The sequence below is a fragment of the Pleurodeles waltl genome, chromosome 10 (assembly GCF_031143425.1).
Source record: "Pleurodeles waltl isolate 20211129_DDA chromosome 10, aPleWal1.hap1.20221129, whole genome shotgun sequence".
In the NCBI taxonomy this organism is placed as follows: domain Eukaryota; kingdom Metazoa; phylum Chordata; class Amphibia; order Caudata; family Salamandridae; genus Pleurodeles; species Pleurodeles waltl.
Genome location: NC_090449.1, coordinates 762,209,259 through 762,236,471, shown reverse-complemented (window position 1 = coordinate 762,236,471; position 27,213 = coordinate 762,209,259). Strand labels below are relative to the sequence as shown.

The 27,213-nt window shown below is 45.5% G+C and overlaps 1 protein-coding gene across 1 annotated transcript in view; it reads right to left on the bottom strand.

Annotated features, from left to right (window-relative positions):
* LOC138262453 (protein adenylyltransferase SelO-like) overlaps positions 1–27,213 on the bottom strand; it is a gene marked incomplete at its 5' end in the record, with an annotated part of 306,692 nt that overhangs the window by 277,892 nt on the left and 1,587 nt on the right. The window contains one exon of the mRNA XM_069212347.1: positions 6,467–6,581. Within this exon, the coding sequence (XP_069068448.1) occupies positions 6,467–6,581 (115 nt within the window). The remainder of the gene's footprint in view (positions 1–6,466; positions 6,582–27,213) is intronic.

Below are 27,213 nucleotides of genomic sequence, written 5' to 3'. Positions count from 1 at the left end.
CCAGCCAAATCAAATCAGTCTTGATTCTGCTCCAATAGGAACAGTCCAGCCTGAACTGTAAGGCTAGGTCCTCCCGGAACACTAAGTGCAACGGTTATGCCCAGCTCCTGGCCCCGTGCTCACTGTGCTGCAGGTCTCAAGATTTAACCTACGGACAGAGTTGCAAAAGCCAGTCTGGGGTTGCTTGTGGTCCCTTCCTGGAGGGGTCTCCCCTGGGAGTTAGGGACGAACTGTTCACATAGGGAGCAGGCTCGGTAAAGATGTGCACAAGGCGAGCTTTTATTTAGAATTACCTGGTGGGGGGAAAAGATTTACTGGAATGCAGACCTTAGCGATTGTCAATGGCTGAGATTAGTTCAAGGATTCCATCCATCATCTTTGTGTTGATGTAGACGAGGAGAGGGCAGCACAGCCACAGATTAGGGTGCAGGCACCTTTGAAGGAGCTGCAGATAGACTCAAAGAATCAAGTAAGGAGATGCGAGGAAGAGAAAGTTTAGTCATGCAATGTGTACTTGCAGAGTAAAGCAATCAATCAATCAACAACTTTATTTGGATGCACATAACATCTAAAAAAGCACAAAATAGAGTAATATAATATTAATAACACTTTAGAAGAGCATTGTTCCACAAGCACGTACAACATGTTTTAAAAACTCCCCCATATACAAAATCACTTTGTCAGGTAACTGCAATGGCTGCAGCCGTGTGAGAGAGCTTCACTGAAATGTTGCTTTATAGGTTTCTTGAGTTTCTTGAGTGGTGCCTCCATTCAGGAGGGAGATTTAGGCTATTTGCGAAGCCTGGAGGTCCTCTGGGGCTTTTGAGGTGGTCAGCTACTCTGCAGTGGCGATTGTTGGGACTCTGGTGCAGCAAGCAGGGGTCTTGGAACCTCTTCTGGTGCGGCAGGTCCTTTTTTTTCATCTTGGCGGGTTCTTTGGTGCTGTCTTCTTTCTTCCTGTTCAATCCGATTTCTTGGTCTAGGGGAGCCCACTAAATACTGAATTTAGTGGGCGTTTTAGGGGGAACCTGATAGTGTCCAATGGGACACTTGCACTTGTGTTAAATAATAATCCAAGATGAATTTGCCTCAGACTTCATTTCTGCTTATTCCATTAATATTGCCATGTGCTCGACAAAGCTTACTCTTCGTTGGACTGTTCAAGTTGACTTCCCTGTGAACTCTGTTTTTTCTAAAACTATCTCCTGCTCTGGGCCTCTCCACTTATTTGACCAAGCTGACTTTCAGAAAACCGAGCCACAGCTGCATCCTTCCTATCATTGTGCACAAACAGAACTGTACCTCTTCCCACCGCATTCCAGGGGCCTTCTGCACGGGATATCCTCGTAAATTATCAAACCAACTGTGATAAGACTGACATTTGACAAATGAACTGTCACTTTGCCGTGTGTTAGCAGGATACTCCAGAAATAGTGGGAGTACAGGCAGGAAAGACTAAATCTAATGTATGTACGTCAGCAGGATGCCCTCGGGTTAAAAAGAGAACTGTTTGAAGCTTTTGTGTTCACCAGATATGGAGGGGTGGCTTCCTGACTGAAGGGGGGCAGCTTAACTATATAAGATTGTACGCTGCAGAATGAAGCAGCCAGCCTCCGTAGGAAAGTCATTCAGACTGTCCTGGGACACTGTGCTTAGCTCGAGCTATTATCTGTTTGACTAATAAAACTTTTCTCTTCCTCATCAGTCGTGACTCCGCCTGTTGTGTTCTTTGCTGGTGAGAGACCCTGAAGGCTTAGGGTGTCCCATCCACCGCTGGGAGAAGTGAGCCTGCCTTTCCCGGTTCTTCAGTTGGCGCCCGAACAGGGACTCCATCAGTGGCACCCGCCGTCTGCTCGGAAGGAGAAGGAGGTTCGCTGCAGGACTACCAAAGGGGGCGCCCCACAACTGATGTGGAAAGTATCTTTTTCCTCGTGGACCTGCGGTTCTCCAGCGGTGCTTCCCCTTTCGTCTCAACGGGCACCGGCGGCTCTGCCCTGACTGGAGTTCCTGACATAGCTGGCCCTGAGTTCGGAGTCCTGACTGAGGAGGAAGACAAGAGAAAAGTAAGGACAGGGTTAACCCCTGTCTTTTCTGTGTCTGTCTGGTAGGTATCATTCGATCTTTGCAAAGACCGAAGTCAGTGGATGTTTTGTAAAATAATTAACTGTCATAATATATAGATTGCATATTTGCTTCCGTTGTTTCTGTTTCCCATCCACTGATACTAAGTTATAACTGTCTGTTTAAATAATGCCGGCATTCAGTAAATTGAGGAAATGGTGTTGTTTTTGTTGCCAAGCGGACTCCCGCTTGGAGGAGTCTTGTCCGGCTCCTCCAATTGGAACTCCTTGCCATGAAATGTATGTAAAACACAGGGTGGGAAGTATAATATGGACTGACATATGGCGTAAAAAGACCAGGCATAGTGCTGATTTACAGTGGCCACTGCATGGGACTTTTGATTAACTGAAAATTGAATTTTTTTAGAAGAAAGATTATTTGCAACCAAAAGTAGGCCTGGTATGTTCGATTCACTCAGGTTATGGCAGAAAGAGGGTAGACAAAAACGAATTAAAGCAGCAAAGGATGCTAAGAGACATAATGCAAAATCAGATGCTGAGAAAGCCCAAGAATATGACCGGCAGAATGCGGAGCAGGGATGGTCTCAGATAGATAGAAGACACCAGTTAGATACAGACAGGATATATGTGGTTCAACAAGCCCCTGAAAAAAAGAAAGGAGACCCCGAAAAGGATCCTCTCATGCAAGATGTCTTAGATTGCCCCCCTGTTTACACCCCGACAATATACCCAGCTTTACCCCCAATACCTCAGATGCCCCAGCCGTTAGGCTTACCAATGAATGCAGTAACATTTGCCCTACCACAACAATTTGAACTCCAGAGACCCCCAGCATCAGCTCCAATGACCCCCAGGCCAGACCCCCCAAGCGCTTCAGCCCCCTTGTTACAAATGAAAGATGAGAGCTCAGACGATGATGGCCTCATAGTGTCACCTCGCCCAGGACGCCCACAACGCAATAAACTGACGGAAGGAAGGAAAATAAACAACGCTACATAAATATATCTTGACCCAGCCAAGCCTGGAGACTATATGGCAGAATTTTGCTCAGTTTCAGGCAGTGCAACAGGCAGATATGATACAACGTATGTGTAAAATACTGATGGAAAAATGGGACAAAAATTTGGAAAGCGACCCCCCCTTACAAATACTTAGAATAAAACAGGAGGTAGCCACAGGCTATCATCAGGGAAAGGACCTTAAGGACTACCTCCGTCAACTATTGAGTTATAGGAAGACCTATCACCAGAATAGGGATGAAAAAAAAGGTTCAGCCAGTCCTTCACGCAATCCTTTCACTCACACAACACAGCACCCCTTAAGGGAAGTCCCACCCAGTTACGTTCCTGCCTCGGGAGCGGGTGACACAGCAGTGCCCGCCCACTGGAAACAACAATTTGTGTACCAACAGTGGAATAGAACAGAAGTATTAGCGCTAAAAGCCCATTTGCCTGACCCACGCAAGAATCCTGCTGGCTTCTATAAAGAATTTTCCCAAATAATAAGCCCACAAATATTGACTCTCATGGACATTAAAATGTTGTTTGGCACCCTAGTACCACAGGATATCTGGAAGACTATCCTACAGAAAGACTATCCTGTTGAACTAGGCGGTACATGGGATGAGCTGGACCACGAGGACAAAGACAGGAAGCCAGGTGACAAGCCAGGGGCCCTAATATTAGCTCTCCCTGACAGACTCCTCACGCTTATACAGAGGTCTTTGCCCCCGCGATTAGTTGACTGGGATAAAATAGATACTTGTAAACAAAAAAAAGACGAACACATAGCTGATTTTTTCTCTCGGTTTGAAAGGGCATACACTGACTTTAGTGGACAAGACACTTCTACCGAAGGAGGTATGCGTCTGTTTGTAGATAAATTTGTGAACTGCATGTCACCTGAAGTGGCCTTGAAAATTCGGTTGGCTGAGAGTACCCGGTCAACAAGTACTCCTTCCCAGATCCACACTATGGCCCAATATTACGAGAATAGGGTTCATGAAGAGAAGGACAAAAAAGACAAACAGACAAAAGAGTTAAAAACAAAAGTTTTAGTGCAACAAGCATACCCCCAAAATAGGTCAACTCCCCGTGGACCTCAGTCCCAAAACAATATCCCCAACAGTTACCAGCCTCGCTTTTCCCTGGGCTACCATCAGTGTGCCTATTGTAAAGAAGAGGGTCATTGGAAGAATGATTGTCCGAATAAAAATGGGTTTGTGCCCCAGACAAGAGGTAGAGGAGTGCCCCGCGGAGCACCCCGAGGTAGAGGACGGGGAGGTCCCCCACAGCAGGGACCTAACCGAGCCCATCAACAGCAAAACATCACAGCTGCAGAAAATTATTTTGACAATAGTTCTGCCCAACGCCAGTATTATAATGATAATTATGATCCGGAAGAAGGTCAGGGTTTCTATTCTTGCTAGGACAGCGTAGGACAAGGGAGGATAGGACCCGTCCCAATTCCAGTTAAACAGAATGGCCCACATGTAGAAGTACAACTAGATGGTACTTCTAAGAATTTTTTGATTGACACTGGAGCCACTAAGAGTTCTGTTATGAAGGATGCGGTCCCTGGGGTCCCTTTGTCCAGCAATACCAATGTGTCTGTAGGTTTCTCAGGCGTCCCAGTGGTTAACCCCGTATCCAAGCCACTGGAACTCACAATTGGCCCCTACACTGTTGATTCTCCTCTAATACTTATCTCTGGTTGTAGTGAAAATTTGCTAGGTCTTGATTTACTGAAAAGATTACACGCCACTATATATTGTTCCCCTGATGGCGTGTACGTCACCATGGGTCCTCACGTGACACCCACCCAGTTCATAGCGTTACCACTCCCGCCTGAGCTAGAGATGCTCCCCGCTACACTTTGGGCTTCAAACAATGAAGATGTGGGCTGTCTTGATATCCCCCCATTCTCCATTAAGTTAAAAGAGCATGCACTACTTCCCCGTCTGCCACAGTACAAGCTACCACATCACACTGAACAGGCCCTCAAGGACATTATTTTGCAGCTGATTGACAAAGGGGTTGTTGAAGAGACCAGAGGTAATACATGTAACAGCCCCATCCTCCCAGTACTCAAAAAGTCTGCAGATTCTTCCCATCAGCCCGGCTTACGCTTTGTACTTGACCTTCGAGCAGTTAATAAAGTAGTGGAGCCCCAATTCCCTGTCGTACCCGACATTACCACCCTCCTAACAATGATACCCTCCACTGCCACCTGGTTCTCTGTCATAGATCTCAAGAACGCATTCTTTAGCATACTCATCCACCCAGACAGCAGACACATTTTTGGATTCTCCCTGGGCGGTCGCAGTTTCCGGTTCTGTTGCGCACCTCAGGGGTACACTGAATCGCCCAGTGTTTTTAGCCAGGTGCTCAAGGGACAGTTGGATTCCTTTCAATTCCCCGCTGGTTCCGCCCTGGTACAATATGTTGATGATCTCCTTATTGCTTCTGACTCCCAAGAAAATTGCAAAAAAGACACAGTTGCACTTCTCACTCATCTATCGCAACGCAATCACAAAGTATCCCTCACTAAATTACAGTATTGTCAACAGCAGGTTACCTACCTTGGTCACCTGCTGTCGAAGGAGGGACGTACACTCACCCCAGCCCGGGTACAAGCCATACGCAATATACCTGTCCCCACAACACAGAGGGAGGTCAGGGGATTAATTGGTATTACATCCTTTTGTCGCCAATGGATACCTAATTTTTCCCTCCTTATCAAGACCCTCTTAGCACTCACCCACAAAGACTGCCCTGACACCGTTGTCTGGAATGCTGAATGCCAGTCCAACTTTGAAGATTTGAAGGACGCTCTCTGTTCAGCCCCTGTGCTAGGCACACCGGACTATCATAAGCCCTTTACACTGTTTGTCAGTGAACATAACGGTTGCTCTCTCTCAGTCCTGACACAAGAACATGGTGGCAAACAGCGACCATGTGCTTATTTTTCAGCCCTTCTGGACCCTGTTGCCAGGGCTCTTCCAAGCTGCCTGCGGGCTGTAGCTGCAGCTGCTGTAGCAGTGCGCCAATCAGCTGGAATAGTCATGGATACTTCATTAATATTGTTGGTCCCACATGCCGTTGATGCCCTACTCAACAAAACTAAGACACAACACCTTACAAATGCCCGCCTGACCAGTTATGAGTTAACACTTCTTGCCAGTCACATCACCATCAAAAGATGCACTACCTTGAATCCCGCAACGTTATTACCCCTGACTGACAACTCTGAAGATACACATACTGACATACATGACTGCATTATCAGGACAGAGGAGGAAACAAAAGGAAGAGTAGATCTGCAAGACACGCCTTTAAGCAACCCCCAAGGTACCCTATACATTGATGGTTCATGTCTCAAATTACCTGATGGCACTACATCAGCTGCGTTTGCTATCACGACACTAACAGCAGTAGTTGAGGCACGTCGGATACCACATAATTCGGCACAAGCGGCTGAGTTAGTGGCACTGATTAGAGCCTGTGAAATAAGCACAGATTTAGATGTCAATATCTACACTGACAGTCAATACGCATTTGGAGTGGCACACAATTTTGGTATATTGTGGGCAGAAAAGGGCTTTCTCACATCACACGGCACCCACATACAACATGGAGAGTTGATACACAGACTACTCTCCGTTCTAGCTCTGCCACTGACCATGGCCATTGTGAAATGCAGCGCACACAGAAAGATCACTGATCACGTAGGAAAAGGGAACGCCTTTGCAGATCAGGTAGCGAAGGAAACAGCATGCCAGAAGAAAAGCAAGATGTATGTAGCAGGACCAGCCAGATGGGTCCCAGATAACGGAATGTTTGAGGACACGGTGGAAAGTGTAAAAAGTATACAGGCAGAAGCAACGGAAGTTGAATTGGCATTATGGAAGGAGACACACGCGAGGTTTGATGAAGAAACAGGGTGTTGGACAGACTTGTCGGAAGCCCAGAGATGGATGCTTCCCGATGGGTATGTCCTTCCTGTAGTGACAATGGCCCATGGTCCAGCACACATCAGTCCAGCAGGGATATGCAAACTTCTTGCCCCTGTCTGGTACAACAAAAATATTCCAAAAGCAGCTGAGAAGTTGGTTAAACACTGTATGATTTGCATGCAACACAATCCCGGCAAGGGCGTTAAAGTACCCCCCGGCCATTTCGCGCCCCCTGATTACCCATTTGAGGCTATACAGATGGATTGCATTGAAATGGAAAGATGTAACAATTTGAAGTACGTACTCGTGGTCGTCTGCATGTTTAGCAAATGGGTAGAAGCCTATCCTACAAGGGACAACACAGCCCTTACGACAGCTAAGGTACTCTTGAAAGAGTTCTTTCCCCGGTTTGGAATGCCTCGAATTGCATGGTCAGACAATGGCAGCCATTTTACATGTCAGGTGATAAAAAAGGTGTGTGAAGGATTAGGAATTAGACAAAAATTTCATGCTGCCAACCATCCACAAGCTGCACGATTAGTTGAGAAATATAATGGTTCACTCAAACTGAAGTTGTCCAAAATATGTGCTGACAAAGGCATATCGTGGCCGGATGCGCTCCCTCTGGCCCTGTTGTCACTTCGGGCTACACCTCATTCCAAGTCAGGTCTCGCGCCATATGAAGTGGTCATGGGGAGACCGGCTAATGTATGGGGAGTCCCAAGGCCAAAGAAATACTCAGATTTACCATACCCTGTATTAATGGATTACCTCAACGAACTCACTAACTCTTTACGTCTCATTCATCAGCAGGTGAAGGATATTCTGCCACCATTACCTCTCACTCCAGGCCACTGTATCGAGCCCGGCGACTGGGTCCTCACCAAGAATTTCCAGCGCAAAAAGAGCCTTGAGCCCCGGTGTAAAGGCCCCCGCCAAGTACTCCTTGCCACCAGGACTGCGGTGAAAGTCGAGGGAGCAAAGAACTGGATCCACGCTTCACACTGCAAAAGGGTACCTTTGCCCTTACCATACGATCAGTGGGTGAAGGAGGGTCAAGGTGACGACGAATGTGAGAAAGTACCCACTTTTGTCCCCTTCAGTGACGCGCAGATAGGGTGGACAGCCACCCAGGAGGAGAGTTATTCGGTCCTTTGGGGTGCGACACCTGAAGGTGTTCCAGCTGCCCCCTTGTTTCCGGATCAGACTGAGCCTGGTTCTGCGAGATATGACCTCCGCCCACGCCCTCCACATTGAATAGATGATTCATTGTTTACCTGTTGCATCCAGCCTAACATTCGCTGCAGGGCCGTGATTTTGTCCGGTGTGGCGGACCAGAGAGTGTCAATAGGACTGCTGGAATCACCCACTGGTGGCGCAACCACCAGTCACAGGCAGCACCTAGGGGAGGCTGGGTTGCACGCAGGTACTGAATAACTGAACTTGATACTGATCACTGCCAGTAAGAAGGGCAGACTTGAGAAAGGAAAAGGACTATGTATCCAGATTACGAGAAGAGCGTACATAGGCAAAAACTGAGAAAAATGAATCATTTGAAAAAATTGTTTGGTCCACGCACAACGTGCCTGGCGGTAATTGTATTGCTTCTCATCATATTAGCGTGCATTGGCTGGACCATACACGCTGCCGCAGAGAAAGGATCACCTCCAGCATCAACGTCGGCGCCTATGCACACGCATGTCTCTCTACCACCTGAGATACATGCCAGGAGACAAGAATATGACAATAATACATTCATTCAGATGCTACATCAACATCAGCTTGTTACAAACTTGACAGACTGTTGGGTTTGTGGTCATTTTCCTCACACGGCTGCTCACGCATTTCAGTTCCCAGTCTTTCCTGTAACGGCTGCCTACACTTGTTCCTTAATGTCCAATGTTTCAATACAAACCCCCTTACCCGGTTCCAGGCCTGTGAGACGACCCGGTATCATAACGAACAACACACTCTTCGAAGACTTTATCCTTCAGTTTCAAGCCAAGATACACATTGCGTGCAATTGTACGGATTCCCCAACAATGCGTAGGATCATGACCTTGCCCCGCTATCCACTCATGGAATATACATTTGGTCCGGTCTCCATGAAACCAAAGACAATATCTATCCGACCTCGGCAGGCCCCGCTCTGTATCCGCGGACAAGGACGCATACTTGTCGGAGTCAGTGTCTGTAATACCACTATCATGTACAATACTTCCACCCCTTACCTCAATGCACCTACAGGACTATACTTTGTATGTGGGGGTAAGGCCTACACCTGGCTGCCACCTGGCTGGAGCGGCACTTGCTATATTGCCTTCCTTCTCCCACCAACGTTCAACAAGCCACCCACGTATCATCGACAAAGAAGGAATACTATAGATCAAACAGACACCTCGGCACAGCTGTTCATGGATATAACCAAAGGACTGCTACCTTTTTGGGGGCCCTCGGTGAACAGTCTGCAAATACGACGACTAACGCGAGTCTTGGAGGCCACGATAAATGAAACAGCTGGAGCACTTGCCAATAACACCGCAGAACTCCAAGCTACCAGGATGGTAGCTCTTCAGAACAGAATGGTGCTTGACGTCATACTAGCAGATAGGGGTGGAGCTTGTCGCATCATAGGGGCCAGCTGCTGTGTTTACATACCGGATAATTCACCCTCAGTGTTTGCAGCCATTTCGAGATTACATAAAATAGCATCGATCATACATGAGCACAACGGTACGCCTTGGTCTAGGACTTCAGGTCTGTGGCAGGTGCTGGTCTCCTGGGGGTGGAAGGTTTTGATATTTCTGGCTATCATAGCTGCCACGTTTTTCACCTGCTGTCTGTGCGTACAATGTGGTCCGGCATTGTGCGGGGTCTGTGCTTCAATGTTAACACCCAAACCCACCAATATCAAAAGGAATACTGAGCGGCTAATGCTTCAACAACAAATTGATGAGCTTCTGAAAATAGAATTGCACTGATCAGAAATTTGCCTCGCAATGGCAAAAGGAGGGATTGTTAAATAATAATCCAAGATGAATTTGCCTCAGACTTCATTTCTGCTTATTCCATTAATATTGCCATGTGCTCGACAAAGCTGACTCTTCGTTGAACTGTTCAAGTTGACTTCCCTGTGAACTCTGTTTTTTCTAAAACTATCTCCTGCTCTGGGCCTCTCCACTTATTTGACCAAGCTGACTTTCAGAAAACCGAGCCACAGCTGCATCCTTCCTATCATTGTGCACAAACAGAACTGTACCTCTCCCCACCGCATTCCAGGGGCCTTCTACACGGGATATCCTCGTAAATTATCAAACCAACTGTGATAAGACTGACATTTGACAAATGAACTGTCACTTTGCCGTGTGTTAGCAGGATACTCCAGAGATAGTGGGAGTACAGACAGGAAAGACTAAATCTAATGTATGTACGTCAGCAGGATGCCCTCGGGTTAAAAAGAGAACTGTTTGAAGCTTTTGTGTTTACCAGATATGGAGGGGTGGCTTCCTGACTGAAGGGGGGCAGCTTAACTATATAAGATTGTACGCTGCAGAATGAAGCAGCCAGCCTCCGTAGGAAAGTCACTCAGACTGTCCTGGGACACTGTGCTTAGCTCGAGCTATTATCTGTTTGACTAATAAAACTTTTCTCTTCCTCATCAGTCGTGACTCCGCCTGTTGTGTTCTTTGCTGGTGAGAGACCCTGAAGGCTTAGGGTGTCCCCTCCACCGCTGGGAGAGGTGAGCCTGCCTTTCCCGGTTCTTCACTTGGGTGGCTCCTGTGGGAATGGTCACTTCCCTAAACCTCACTGGCTGTTTTCCTCCATTTCAACATGGAGAAAACTGAAATGAAGGGTCCACTTTGCATACAAGCCCTTAAGGGTGGTGCATGCTCAGTGAGGCCACTCCTCCCACCCTTTTTATGGTTTCCCGCCTCTGCTCCTGCCAAAAGTGGGGATTTGCAAAGGGGGGGAGCCATCTGCTGCTAGCAGCAGGCCGAGACGCTTGAGTTTCAAGGGTAGTAGCCCTTTGAAGCTCACCGCCAAGGTGTTGCACATTCCTGAGGGAGGGTGTGTTAGCTCCCTGTTTTGCTTTACTTTTGACTGAGCCAAAATATACACACTGAAAGGAGTCGAAAAGCTTCTCTGGAATGCACTTCTTAATCTGAAGAAGCCATTTATTATAGCTTTTTGCAAGGTTCATGAAGGAAGGCTTGAATAGTAAAAAGTGTTCTCTCAAAATGTGCAACAATGAAGTAAAAACATGTATAAAGAATCTTCAATCTATAAACAGCAAATATATACATGCAAGGATACAAACACATATTGATATATGTATATATATTCATACACAATGCAAAGCAAATAATTAATAAAAATGCATCACCGTGGGGCCTGTCAGGTGCTTCATCTTTCTCATGCCAGCAAGACAATGACCCCATTCGATTGCGAGAAAGAGAACTCTAACCTCACGGAACATATATCAGGCATTCGACGTCTAAAATCCTGACTGAGGTCTTGGAATCTCAACTGCCGATCAGGGTCATCTTGTATATATCTTAAAGAACCAGAGAAGGAGCTTTCTGGAAAACCCCTCTCATCAAGGAATATTCAAAAATGCTGGCTAGTTTAGGTAAGCTTTGAAAGAAACAGGTTGGGAATAGGCCAAAATCCCAAGGCGTCCCTCCCAAAGTCAAACCGTTCTCTGCTGTACCATAACCATCAGTCAAGTATGTCCTTATCATGCTGACTGACTAACTCCTCCATATTATGTACTAGCTCTTGGTGAGAAAGAGAACACGCAGAAATAGAAAACACATTGCATAACATGTTTGTATGGAAAACTACTCGCACCTGTAACGTGGCAGTGAGGCTAAGCTGAATACAAAATGGAGTCTATAACTAGTGACCATTAAAGTGACGGTGGGCAACTAAGCCAAGTACAAAGTGGTGTGACACGAAGTCAGTGGTCAACACACAAATATCACTACACTCCTCTACCCAGGAGGGGCATTGTTCCCAAACCAGAGACCCTGGGCTCTCCCCCAAGGTTTGTGGATTGGCTCTCTGGAGGTGGCAGGCTGGATGGAACCAGTCAGCAACCATGCCAGTTAGGTTAGCTTTTGCAGGGGGCACCTCTAAGTTGACCCATGGGTACATTTAGAGATAAATCCAATACTGGTACCAGTTTGGATTGATCATTCTGAGTTGTTTGATATCAACACAACCCAGGGTGCAGAGTAGCCATCATGTACAGGGAAACTCGTGTTTGACCAGTGTCCATTACATGCATTTCAAATGGCTTTTCTGTTCACTCACTATGTCTTTGGTTTGGCAAGGACACAGTGGGGGTGTCGCGTGGGCTCTCATTATCCTGAATGAGACTACTGGATTTCTAGGCAGCAGGATCGATAACGGTGTGGGGGACTGAGTCTGACCCACTTGTAAGGAACTCTGTCACCCTAAATCCGGTTGTTGCTCCGGCTAACTAGCAGTGCCTCATTTCTCCCATGTTGAAGAAATGATTGGGCAGCCGAGCGCATGACATCTTTGGAACTTCTCAGGGAAGTCGTGGTCACTCAGATCCAAACCAACTCTCTCATTCACAATATGGTCTCATATACAAATGACAAAGACAGTATAAGTTTTATATAATGTTTTAATAAAACGACTGTATTTTAGATATGAAGGCGTGAGCCGCAATAACCAGAACAATACAACATAGTAGGATTGATATAGTAACCAGGAGAGTAAAACATAGAAATAAAGCTATCATAATTCCTAACCATTTCTACTCTCCCTCTGCTTGTTCTATTTAGAGCACAGCATGTTAAGCTTCTAGCTTGCCTTTCTGTATCACTAGGGAGACGGACACACTCATACCTGAGCAAAGGCCTGTGATCTGGTTCAGCATCTGCAACGAGGCAGTCAGCGTCTAGTTGTGGTTCCCTGGTCGGAATCTCCCTCTTGCATGTATTGGGACAAGGAAGTGATTTTATAACTGACATGTCATCGTGATCACAAAATGTCCCTACGCAGGAATGGCAAGTCTAGACTCCTACCACGTCTATCGGCAATGTACCAGACTGTATCCTTGACTGAAGCACAGAGTGAATGTGTTATGAAGAACTCCAGTGCTGAAGTAGGCAAAACAGTGTGATATGAATAAAAAACAACACCGTAGAACTGGCTATTCTGAAAAATAACAGTACGAAGCCTAATAAAAAGCATTTAGAATAAAGGGCACAGAGGCTCTAAGCTGTTAGTAAATTAATAAAATATATTTAGGGCAAAGTGCACAGAGGCCTAAAGCCTGAAGCTAATGCGCAAAATATACGTAAAACTGACCACACTACACCCTCCCCTTGTCGGTAGCAAGTGGTTCTAATAACAGAAAAAACATAACCTAAATTTAAACACAACATTTCGACAAGATGAGAAGACAACAAAGTCATGAATTTAGGAAACATGTGATGATAGAGCGAATTGCAATATAGTGTCAATTTAGTCGGAAAAAAAAAAAATCCAATTGTCAGACAGAAGCAAAAGAACGTAGAAGCTCCTCCACTTCGAGATATGTCAATATCGGAAGATCCACGCCACAAAGTACCATGGAGCAGGTGTGTTCCAAAGCCCCAAAACCATTCAGGGCGGCACCCCGTGTAGCGCCAAGGAAAGAGACAAAACCATCTTCCTCCAGGGAGGGAATCTCATAATCCGCTTCACGAAGCAAACGCAACCGTAGTGCACAAGTCTGGGAATGAGCCCTAATCGGGAACATCAACAGATCAAGATCAACCACTGGAGAGCGCTGCAGTGAGAGACAGAAAGCCAGTGCATGTTCAAACGAGCACCAAAGGCATCGAAACACGGGTTGCACACAATCCAAAACCGGTCGGAATGACAAAGACCAGTCACACTCCAAATGAGCCAGGAGTGTTGCTCCAAAACACTGCATCATGCGTTCACGACACAGCTGCGCTGACGGGAGCAGCAATACAGGATCTCGTTGCGGCGGGACAGCCATTGCGAAAAAATTGTAACAATAGCAAAACTCCAGCCAATAAAGCCAAAGTAATTGGGAAACCCCCAAAAATGCTTCCGAAAATAGAGTGTATAGCCGAAGGTATCAAACCGAATATGGAAGAACGAAACCAACACCAACGGCTTTGAAAAAATGAGCAATACCAGCAGTGCTGGATGCATTAAATATACGTCCCACAAGTTCACCGAAGTGACTCGGAAAGTTAGTATTCAAAAGGGACTGTATCTCCGCCGATGACCTTGCCACTTGAAGTGCGTAGGTCTCGCTAGCAGATGTAAGGGCCACATGCTTCTGAAACAATAAAGCTTTCAGCCGACTCAACTTGTCGAAATCAACCTTGGAAGTAGCAATATGAGGCCAGATGTCCGCTACCTCCCTAAATTCAGTAGGGGGAAACAACACATTCCCGCAGCACGTAACAGCCTTGTTGACGACAACGACGTAAACTATTCCGGCACGCATGCCACAGCAGCGTTCGCTGTTAAGAACAATGTAACTGCCGTTAGAAAGCACCTGGAAAGTGTTTTTAATTACCGCGACTGGAACTCCCTTAAGATAACAAGCTAAGTTAGCAATCGAAGCATTACACGCTCCGTGCAAGGACAGCTGTTTACAAACCATGGAATGGCTAACAGAAGCTTCGCATTCGCTACCGCTAAGAAAAACTTCCCGCAAACCATTAACACATCTGTACTGAAAAGGAAGCTCCCACACCTCGTGTATGTAACTGTCACCCAATAGTTCATATCTACCCACCGGAATGTGCTTCAAACAAGAAGTAAATTGCAGAGTGGAGATAGGCAAATTAATAACCCCATGAATCAACCACTCAGCTGACGGAATCTCAGCCACCGTAAAAGGCAGTTTCTCCAATTTTTCAATATTCAACATAACATACGTTGCTTCCTTCTTAGCCATCAATTGTTGTTGACGAGTTAAATTAAAGGAGATAAAGATCTCTCTGGCACGAATGTGCTGCCATGGAACGCGAACCGCCTTCAAGGTCTGAAGAGTCCAACCCAGCTGCATGATAGATCGTGTCTGACTCTGCCCATGATATAAAGAAGACATGTCCGATTTTATAATGTCAATAGCAGAAGAGACAATACTGTCAATCGTGTAAACACGGTCAGAAAGGGTATGCATGCCATTATCAACAACAGACAAAGTCTGCAGCAGATTTTCTTGATCAATCTGTCTTAACCGGGCTGCAGCCTCCTGCTGGGAAAGTTTCCAAAACTCATTATACACCTCGTATAAGAACCTTTTTCTCCATGGCACCTTGGGACCTGATAAGAAATCTTGTAAATCAGTACCATTAGACAGTAACTTGAGGTGTGACTTAACTGCACCCAGCGTGGAGTACTTCAACCATTGTTGACAAAGTTTTCCCACACTGTATGTAGTTATTATATCAGCATGTTCTGGTGAAATGTAACGAGGGTCTGCCCTACTAGTCCTGAACCCCCCCGAAGAGGTAACAAAACGTTGATGACACTGATTAGTGTCTACAGGCCACAATAACCACCCGCCCGGATGTAACGAGGAAGCGTTAAGCGTACCATTCTGGACCCAATACGTAAATTCACTAAAAGTAGCATTCACATAGTGCTGCCAGTTATTTAATTTAGAAGGGACAGGTATACTAGGCAAAGTCAATTCTCTAATCGACGCCAAGCCCAAACAACTAGTCTGTTGTACTGTGTCATTGAGGAAAATCATTTGCACAGGGATAATGCATGCTCGAAATAATGTATCTCTGCCTTGCATCTGCCAATTTTTTGTACCCCAAACACTTTTCAAGTCAACAGTTTTCAACCAGTATTCATATCCTTCGACCGAAAGTTTAGATACAAACGAATTAGAATATAGTAATTTAGCATCGGTCAACAAAATTTGCTTATTAGAATACGGTGTCACTTTAAAATAGTAAGACTTAGCATTTCGCTGATCATGCCCAGAAAAATATGCAAATTTATCATTATACGTTTTCAAACTCCCTTGTGGAGGAGTCGAGCAATGTTCCCATTGTACACAATTAAAGATGGACTTAGGGCTACTCGCTTTGTGAATAAAGTGGTGTCCATAATGAGTGTAGCAAAACATATCACCATGATTATCTCTAAATTGGTAAGCATCTTCATCGTCATAGACAGTATAATATTGCAAATCTTTTAGCACAGAATCTACTGTCTTCACATCCCAATCATCAGAAACAATGCCGGGAATAACAATATCATTCATTGATAACTTAAGGACATACGGTATTTGAATCAATTCAGTGGGACCATATATATCAAACATTACTTTATCCCACACAATCCCATCCGGAATCGGTATTACAGAAATGTTCACATTGGACAAGTCTCTCCGAACCATATGAGACGAAAAATGTGGTCTCAACACAGTCTCCACGTGCTCAATGTCTGATCGATCAGGAAGAAAATGACCATGTATTACTAGAAAAAAAGTAACCACAAATCCCAACCACAAAAAAAAAGTCATTACAGCCATAAAAAGCCACAAATAGTTCCAAGGAATAACAAAATATGTACGTTTAAGCCAACTGAGTAGCTTACGCGGACCTCGGATTGAAGACATCGAAGACGAAGAGCTGGATACAGCCGCATTCGCGTCGTTGAAGCAGCCAGAGGCAGTTCTTGCAAAAAGTGCAACAGTGAACAAGGAAGCTGATGGAGGTTCTCTCCTAGGTACGCTATAAATCACATGTTCAGAAACATCAGTAGAACGTACAGCAACTTGAGCAAAAGAATCGATATCAATCGTTGACTGTGGAACAATCGCAAGATCATCTTCCACCCTCCCCAAGCTCGGAGAGGAAACAGGGTCGGTGCAAATCACCTGCAGCGGGACTTCTTCCCCAGTAGTGAGAGGGATGCCGGAACTACTGGGTGTCCCTCTTGGTCTGCTGTGCAGAATCGGCCACATGTTGTAACTTGACATTATCAATGGAAACAAAACGATTTCCTTTGGCCCCTTGCAGCGGCGGCAAAATCACAGTTCTCGTGCCGCTCAGCCCCAACACCGGGACAGGTGTTCGATAAGAAGGACCAAATTCTTTCTTTACTGCGACCTTTTCACGCACTAGATCCCCAATCCTGGGTATCCAACCAGTAGGTGTTACTGGCTCATCCTTAATTCCAGAGGAGGCAGCACTTGCAGAAGAGTTATCTTCACGGAATTGTTGTAAATCCTGCAAAACAGTGACACGATCATTTATGTCAAAGGGCGTATCTGCCGCCTCCACACCAGGACCATCTAGATCAGGAACATACATTCGTGTTCCGAACAGGCACTCATATGAAGTACGACCCCCCAGTGACCTTCTAGGCAAGTTATTAAGTGCTCTCTGTACTCCATACAGGTGGGCTAGCCAACTACGACCCGTACCTATAACCCTGGCCGTTAAGGATTGCTTTAAATCACGATTTAAACGCTCCACGACAGAATTTCCCTCGGGATGAAATGGAGACGAGAATTGGAGCTGGACCCCCAACGAAGCCATGGTGTCCCTGAATGCCTTAGAGGCAAAAGCAGGGCCCTGGTCCGAATGAAAAGCCGCAACTGCAAATGTATCGACAAAGATACGCAAATCTTTAATAACAGTCCGAGCGTCAGCCGAGCGCTGTGGCCAGACCCACACAAATCTGGAGCACGAATCTACAGCAACCAAGATGTATTTGTATGCACTATCCGGTGTCAGCGGACCACAATGGTCCAAGTACACACACTGTAATGGTCTGTTTGAAATCAGAAGAGGCGTCTGCTGCGGGCGTCTAGCCGACGATGCTTTAATTTGTTGACAAACGTCACAACAAAGGTCATACTGCTTAGTCTCCTTATAGAGACCAGGCCACCAATAACGGGCCTGTAAAAGTGAAATCGTGGCAGCCACTCCAGCATGCGCAGACGCCACCCCTTCATGTGCCGCAGAAATTAATCGAGGTCTCTCAATCTTATTTGGTAATTCACGTAAACCAATGCCTGGAATATTAACAACAGCATTTAGTGCACCATTCAAGCAGTAACTATATTTAGAAGGAAAGCATTTAGGAAATGGCGTGCCATCAGCCGTAGCTTTTATGGCAGCCGAGATCTCTATGTCTGGTTTTGAACTCGATCGAGTCACTGCGGCTACAGTGGCGATAGCCACTGCCGACTCTGCAGCCTCATCAGCCAAAGTATTCCCAGCAACGTGTATTCCAACGCGCTGGTGTCCAAGTGTATGTACAACATGGACTTTAGGAAGCGTTTCTTTCAGACCCGCAACCTTACCCCACAACAATTTATGTTTAATGGTGTTGCCTTTAGAATCTCTGAACCCATTCATTTTCCAATAGTACAGATATTCATTGAAGGATTGCACACAGTAGTAGGAGTCACAGCAAGGTCAATATCGCCGGCTCTGCATGCTCCAACGCCAACAAAAGAGCTTTGAGCTCAGCCAGCTGCGCCGTGCAATCTCCCATGGTTTTAGTATAAGTATGTCGGGGGCAGAAGACTTCCCCCTCCATAGTCCCGCTCACCACCGCACATGCAGCAGAATACTGTTGTTTAGTCCCAACCGCCGGTTGCGCAGAGCCATCGGTATACATGACCACTTCATATTGATCAATAGGCAATGTGCCAGCAGGAACTGGGTACTCTATTTCATATTGAAGAAATTCTTGTGTCTGCAGCTTAGGGTCAAATATGTAATCCACATCAGTGGCCGTCAAAGACGTAGCCCATTGTATCCACCGCGGGTGTAAAGCTTTCGAATTAGGAACACTTGCTTTTGTAACAGCCTCTAAGGCCGGAATTGGGGAAACGACAATAATGCGTTGGCCCTGGGCTAGCGGTCTTTCTTTGATCACAGCCATCTGTACTGCAGTGAGAATTTTCTCAGTCTGTGCAAAACGTTGTTCTGCAGCAGAATACAAGTGGGACTTGTATGCTATCGGGACTGTCTCTCCTTCATTAAAGGTGACATACGTAAATCCAACAGCCCCAGGAATCACCCTGATGACCAAATGAGTTTTATTGTCCCGTGTGTGTAAATGTTTAACCGCTAAGAGATCATTCTGCAACTCTTGCAGTATGTGTGTATGCTCAATCGTCCAAAATCTACTTGAAAAATTTGGGCGAATCAGTTCATATAAAGGTTTTATACGTGTAGCATATTCAGGAATGTAAGTTCTGCCAAAATTCAGAAACCCCAATAATGACTGAAGCTTCCGAACCGTATTAGGAGGCTGCAATAAAGCACATTTCTCCAAAAAATGTGGTGCCAGGCTCTTGCCCTCACTCGATAACTCATATCCCAGGAAAATAACACTGAGGAAGGCAATCTTTGATTTCTTAAAATTAAACTTATAGCCAATATCAGCAAATCCCACAACAATGCGTGATACGCGTCTGAGATGTTGTAGAATCTCATCGTCTGTCAAATATATGTCATCAACATATGATAATGCCTCAGGGTCCAACTCGTGCAGAAGTTCAGTCACACGAGCCGAAAACAGTCCTGGGCTATTCTTATACCCCTGAGGTAAACGACAAAACTTTATCTGAGAGCCAAACGCACTGAAACTGGTATAGTCCCGACTTTCGGGTGCTATATTCTGGCAGAAAAATCCATTCGAGATATCCAATGTTGTTTTGTATTTTTTACGCACTATATTATTCATAAGCGCAGCGCTATGTGAATTCTGTATGGCATATGTGCGTGTATGACTATTCAAATGTCTGTAATCCACCACTATCCTATAGGAATGGTCCGGTTTAGCAACCGGAAATAAGGGATTATTCATCGGCGAGACACAAGGCTCAATCACACCTTGGTACTCAAATTGTGTAATAATTTTCCTAACCGAAGCCCTTGCCTCAAATTTAATATGATATTGCGGCTGTGGCTGAGGTTCGCCTTTAATTGGAATGACATGATAAGGTGATTGTTTATCCCACCCCACATTATTTCTATATAGGGCGGGGGCTTGTGCTAGAGCCCATGATTTACTATAGGACTCCGCTAGTTCTCTCGGACCAAGTGGTGAAAAGGAAGGTGAAATAACCTCCTCCCCAACCGGACAGTCGCGAACAAAGTCAGGTGGCCAATCTTGTTCGGCCAACAGGACATCATATGATTTTACCATATGGTCCCAAAAGATGGCGTGTACAATGCGGTCAATGTCCCCTTCCAATCGTAGAGTCACAAGATATACTTGATCAGGATCAGAGACTCGCATATCTGCCGTCTCGACTTGTATGAAGTCATCAGTTGCTTTCGCCTCCAGATGCTCTAGAAGACTCCGGCGAACTATTGTGACCTCTGCCGCGCTGTCTAACAGCACTAACGCCCATGTCTTGTTCGTCAAGAGAACTCTCTTCTTGAGCGGCATGTCTAACTGAGACTGCTGCCACCTTCTTCTTTTTAAATTGCTGTTTTTGTTGCAGCGGTTTCTCTTCTTGTTTAATAGAAACCTCCGCTGAGCGTTGTGAATCCTGTCTCGGTTTCACGTACTCCGTCCTCCGCTCTGACCGCCCACCTCTCTCACTTCTTTTCTCCGAGGAGTCCTGAAAGGAACGAGATTGGCGCGTATCAGTATATTGATATCTATCAGGCGTCTTCAAAGTATCCCTATTCCTGAGATTATACTTATTTTGTGGGGTCTCCGGTTGCGGAGACTGCCCACCATCTTTCTTAGGTATTTGCTGTTTCTTATCCCAGCGCTTTTTCGCACCCTCAGGTTGCTGTTGCTTAGAATTATCCTTATTATTTTTACCCTGCAATTGTGGCTTCTGCGGTCGAGCCCCTAGGCTATCACGACCAATACTAGAATATGTTTCAGCTATTATTCTCGGAAGTTCCCGCTCCTGATTAATCTGCGGAACGTCCCGAAGACGCATTCGCACTGCTAGTGCTACAGCCTCCCCCTTGAGATTACTCAAAATAATAGAAGAAACCGCATCAAAATTACCCATCAATTGCATGCCTAAATCTAAGGCAGGGGCAGCCCCATATTCATCCTGAATTTGTTTAAGCACCTCCGGCAAATTAGCCAAAGTCGGTGTACCGTGTGCTGTAGTATAGAGTGCGGCAAACACTGTGCCCCAAGTATTACAAATATCCACCGTAGGAACCATCCCATACGGCAAACACATCGTCAAAATTCTATGCTTATCCTGAGGTCCCGTATGGGGAAATACTGCTTCCAGCGTATTAATTTTTTGCGCCAGCCAAAATGGAGTCTCCTCACGTTTAGCCGGTACTTTGACCATTACTGAGTGTACAGTGGCCGGATTGATCCCCTGTACCACCGCCTGTGGATGTGCTGGAGCAGCACGCGCTGCATTAGTATTTAATGTCTGCATCACAAACTGAACTAATCGTCTGTATGTTGCAGTTAATTCCATATATAATCGACGCACTTCAGCCACTGCCACATTTGCCACTCCAGGATACGGTGTATATGTAGCCAATAAAGGCCAGGTCGGACCATCATTACTTAACGGACCTAACCTTACTGGTGTTACTGAATGTGGGAGGGCGCCATCAAGCCAATTATGGTGTTCTTGATAAGATAAAGGTATTTCTAAGTATGCATAAGCCCTGTATTGTCCAGGGACATTTGCAACAGTATATTCGTGAAAAGTATTTGTACCCCCATCAGCTGCTGGAAATACGACCCAAGAATAAAAAAGTTCTGTTCTATAGGCTGCATGGGCGTCCACCACAAAAGTGACCGGACCCCCCTGGACCGTCAGTCCATGTGCTATCAGATGACCCGTGAGCGGAAATCGCATACTAAGCGGTATATTTACTACAACTGGATTCGCCATTAGTATAACAAAAAATAGCTCTGGGACAGAGAAGGCACACCAATATCGGGGTTCTTCCTTTCAAAGTTCAAGCTTGAACAACCAACCACTAAGTAATAGGATGTACCCAACCTGTGGTGGCGGAAACCCTCAGCCCCACGGACGTCTCCACATACGGAACCGAGGAGTCAAAATATATACGAGACCGAGAGAGTCAGTCGGACCCAAACATTAGAGCCAGACCAAACGTTGGCGGCGCCATGTCGCGTGGGCTCTCATTATCCTGAATGAGACTACTGGATTTCTAGGCAGCAGGATCGATAACGGTGTGGGGGACTGAGTCTGACCCACTTGTAAGGAACTCTGTCACCCTAAATCCGGTTGTTGCTCCGGCTAACTAGCAGTGCCTCATTTCTCCCATGGGGAAGAAATGATTGGGCAGCCGAGCGCATGACATCTTTGGAACTTCTCAGGGAAGTCGTGGTCACTCAGATCCAAACCAACTCTCTCATTCACAATATGGTCTCATATACAAATGACAAAGACAGTATAAGTTTTATATAATGTTTTAATAAAACGACTGTATTTTAGATATGAAGGCGTGAGCCCCAATAACCAGAACAATACAACATAGTAGGATTGATATAGTAACCAGGAGAGTAAAACATAGAAATAAAGCTATCATAATTCCTAACCATTTCTACTCTCCCTCTGCTTGTTCTATTTAGAGCACAGCATGTTAAGCTTCTAGCTTGCCTTTCTGTAGCACTAGGGAGACGGACACACTCATACCTGAGCAAAGGCCTGTGATCTGGTTCAGCATCTGCAACGAGGCAGTCAGCGTCTAGTTGTGGTTCCCTGGTCGGAATCTCCCTCTTGCATGTATTGGGACAAGGAAGTGATTTTATAACTAACATGTCATCGTGATCACAAAATGTCCCTACGCAGGAATGGCAAGTCTAGACTCCTACCACGTCTATCGGCAATGTACCAGACTGTATCCTTGACTGAAGCACAGAGTGAATATGTTATGAAGAACTCCAGTGCTGAAGTAGGCAAAACAGTGTGATATGAATAAAAAACAACACCGTAGAACTGGCTATTCTGAAAAATAACAGTACGAAGCCTAATAAAAAGCATTTAGAATAAAGGGCACAGAGGCTCTAAGCTGTTAGTAAATGAATAAAATATATTTAGGGCAAAGTGCACAGAGGCCTAAAGCCTGAAGCTAATGCGCAAAATATACGTAAAACTGACCACACTACAGGGGCATATTGCTTATGCAGCTATACCCTCACACACAGTATGGTGCATCCTGCCTTAGGGCTGGAAGGCCTGCCAGAGAGGTGCCTTAAGCATAACATACGCAGTGTAGGGTGGAAATGGCACACAGAGAGTGTGCCATGTTGAGTTTGTATTTTAGGTTTGCACCAGGGCACTCAGCCTACTATGGCAGTGCTGGGTGCAGGGCCCTTGAGGGTGGCACAATCAGTGCTGCTGCCCTCAGGGGTATACTCTTAATATCTCATGCCCTGGATACTGGGGTACCCATTTACTAGGGTTTTATAGTGATATTTAAGAGTGTATCCAATTGTGCCAAGCATCACAACAGATTTAGGGCTCTGGCCCATGGAACCTGTTTAGCAGGGGCCCTGGGCACTACCAACTCCTAGAACATACCAACATCAGGCAAAAAGTGGGGGCTAACCATGCAAAAAAGAGGCCTCCTCTCACACTTTCAAAAAGATTTTCTCTGTATTTGAGGTACCTTAAAGTGTCATGTTGGAAAATGAACCAGCATTTAACAGGAGAGACATTATATAGTTTTTCCACATATATGGATTTTCATCACTGCAAGCACACACTATTATGACCTTAGGCATAAGTTATCAGTGAACATTTATGGGCCTACTGACAAAGGCGTTGGAGATAGCTATGCCAACTAAAGATGTCCTCTGAAAAGATACTAAATATCCCAAGACGTACAACTGGGAAGTTGCTTGCTGACTGCCATTTGGAAGATGGCTCTACTCTCAACCTGTTCAAGCCACACACTCATCAAGGACTGATCAGAATGGCATGAGGCAACATAATCTCAAGTCATTCAGACTGTCCTGGGACACTGTGCTTAGCTCGAGCTATTATCTGTTTGACTAATAAAACTTTTCTCTTCCTCATCAGTCGTGACTCCGCCTGTTGTGTTCTTTGCTGGTGAGAGACCCTGAAGGCTTAGGGTGTTCCCTCCACCGCTGGGAGAGGTGAGCCTGCCTTTCCCGGTTCTTCACTTGGGTGGCTACAACCACTACAGTGATCAGTTCCTGTGGGAATGGTCACTTCCCTAAACCTCACTGGCTGTTTTCCTCCATTTCAACATGGAGAAAACTGAAATGAAGGGTCCACTTTGCATACAAGCCCTTAAGGGTGGTGCATGCTCAGTGAGGCCACTCTTCCCACCCTTTTTATGGTTTCCCGCCTCTGCTCCTGCCAAAAGTGGGGATTTGCAAAGGGGGGGAGCCATCTGCTGCTAGCAGCAGGCCGAGACGCTTGAGTTTCAAGGGTAGTAGCCCTTTGAAGCTCACCGCCAAGGTGTTGCACATTCCTGAGGGAGGGTGTGTTAGCTCCCTGTTTTGCTTTACTTTTGACTGTGCCAAAATATACACACTGAAAGGAGTCGAAAAGATTCTCTGGAATGCACTTCTTAATCTGAAGAAGCCATTTATTATAGCTTTTTGCAAGGTTCATGAAGGAAGGCTTGAATAGTAAAAAGTGTTCTCTCAAAATGTGAAACAATGAAGTAAAAACATGTATAAAGAATCTTCAATCTATAAACAGCAAATATATACATGCAAGGATACAAACACATATTGATATATGTATATATATTCATACACAATGCAAAGCAAATAATTAATAAAAATGCATCACCGTGGGGCCTGTCAGGTGCTTCATCTTTCTCATGCCAGCAAGACAATGACCCCATTCGATTGCGAGAAAGAGAACTCTAACCTCACGGAACATATATCAGGCATTCGACGTCTAAAATCCTGACTGAGGTCTTGGAATCTCAACTGCCGATCAGGGTCATCTTGTATATATCTTAAAGAACCAGAGAAGGAGCTTTCTGGAAAACCCCTCTCATCAAGGAATATTCAAAAATGCTGGCTAGTTTAGGTAAGCTTTGAAAGAAACAGGTTGGGAATAGGCCAAAATCCCAAGGCGTCCCTCCCAAAGTCAAACCGTTCTCTGCTGTACCATAACCATCAGTCTAGTATGTCCTTATCAAGCTGACTGACTAACTCCTCCATATTATGTACTAGCTCTTGGTGAGAAAGAGAACACGCAGAAATAGAAAACACATTGCATAACATGTTTGTACGGAAAACTACTCGCACCTGTAACGTGGCAGTGAGGCTAAGCTGAATACAAAATGGAGTCTATAACTAGTGACCATTAAAGTGACGGTGGGCAACTAAGCCAAGTACAAAGTGGTGTGACACGAAGTCAGTGGTCAACACACAAATATCACTACACTCCTCTACCCAGGAGGGGCATTGTTCCCAAACCAGAGAGCCTGGGCTCTCCCCCAAGGTTTGTGGATTGGCTCTCTGGAGGTGGCAGGCTGGATGGAACCAGTCAGCAACCATGCCAGTTAGGTTAGCTTTTGCAGGGGGCACCTCTAAGTTGACCCATGGGTACATTTAGAGATAAATCCAATACTGGTACCAGTTTGGATTGATCATTCTGAGTTGTTTGATATCAACACAACCCAGGGTGCAGAGTAGCCATCATGTACAGGGAAACTCGTGTTTGACCAGTGTCCATTACATGTATTTCAAATGGCTTTTCTGTTCACTCACTATGTCTTTGGTTTGGCAAGGACACAGTGGGGGCATATTGCTTATGCAGCTATACCCTCACACACAGTATGGTGCATCCTGCCTTAGGGCTGGAAGGCCTGCCAGAGAGGTGCCTTAAGCATAACATACGCAGTGTAGGGTGGAAATGGCACACAGAGAGTGTGCCATGTTGAGTTTGTATTTTAGGTTTGCACCAGGGTACTCAGCCTACTATGGCAGTGCTGGGTGCATCTGGGTGCAGGGCCCTTGAGGGTGGCACAATCAGTGCTGCTGCCCTCAGGGGTATACTCTTAATATCTCATGCCCTGGATACTGGGGTACCCATTTAATAGGGTTTTATAGTGATATTTAAGAGTGTATCCAATTGTGCCAAGCATCACAACAGATTTAGGGCTCTGGCCCATGGAACCTGTTTAGCAGGGGCCCTGGGCACTACCAACTCCTAGAACATACCAACATCAGGCAAAAAGTGGGGGCTAACCATGCAAAAAAGAGGCCTCCTCTCACACTTTCAAAAAGATTTTCTCTGTATTTGAGGTACCTTAAAGTGTCATGTTGGAAAATGAACCAGCATTTAACAGGAGAGACATTATATAGTTTTTCCACATATATGGATTTTCATCACTGCAAGCACACACTATTATGACCTTAGGCATAAGTTATCAGTGAACATTTATGGGCCTACTGACAAAGGCGTTGGAGATAGCTATGCCAACTAAAGATGTCCTCTGAAAAGATACTAAATATCCCAAGACGTACAACTGGGAAGTTGCTTGCTGACTGCCATTTGGAAGATGGCTCTACTCTCAACCTGTTCAAGCCACACCATCATCAAGGACTGATCAGAATGGCATGAGGCAACATAATCTCAAGAAGAGAAGGATGACGATATATGGCAATAGAAGAAGAGTTAGGCCATTATGTCTCAGAAACTCTCCCATTCTGACAACTTCAACCCAGACCCTACCTGTCTGTTAAACTCTTTTACCAATTTCCAAGCTATGAACGCTAGTCTTCTCGCCCTATATCAAACCCTACAAAGACATACTACTATGATGGACTAGCTCACCAGAGTTAATTGTTTTGGAGAGAAGGGGGTGAAATGTAGCGCTGTCAATCATTTGCATAGATAGCAGCACTTCTGTTGCAGATGTGCCAACATGGTACTTGAGCATGGCAAAAGCCACACTGAATCTGGTTAATAGGAAAATGAATTAGCCGAGTACTCACCACACAGGCTCTTCTACATGCTCATATCTTCATCATTGAAATGATTCAAAAATTTTCAGCTGAAATGCTTATTGTTACATATATGTAAAGAATACAAATCGTGTGTTGAACATGCTTGTCAACGTTATTAAGGGCAGGACAGTTCACTCTCTCTTGCAGACAGCCAGAAAGATTATCTAGCTTTGTCTTTAATTTGTATTATTTACTTTACCCCCTCTATTTCGAATA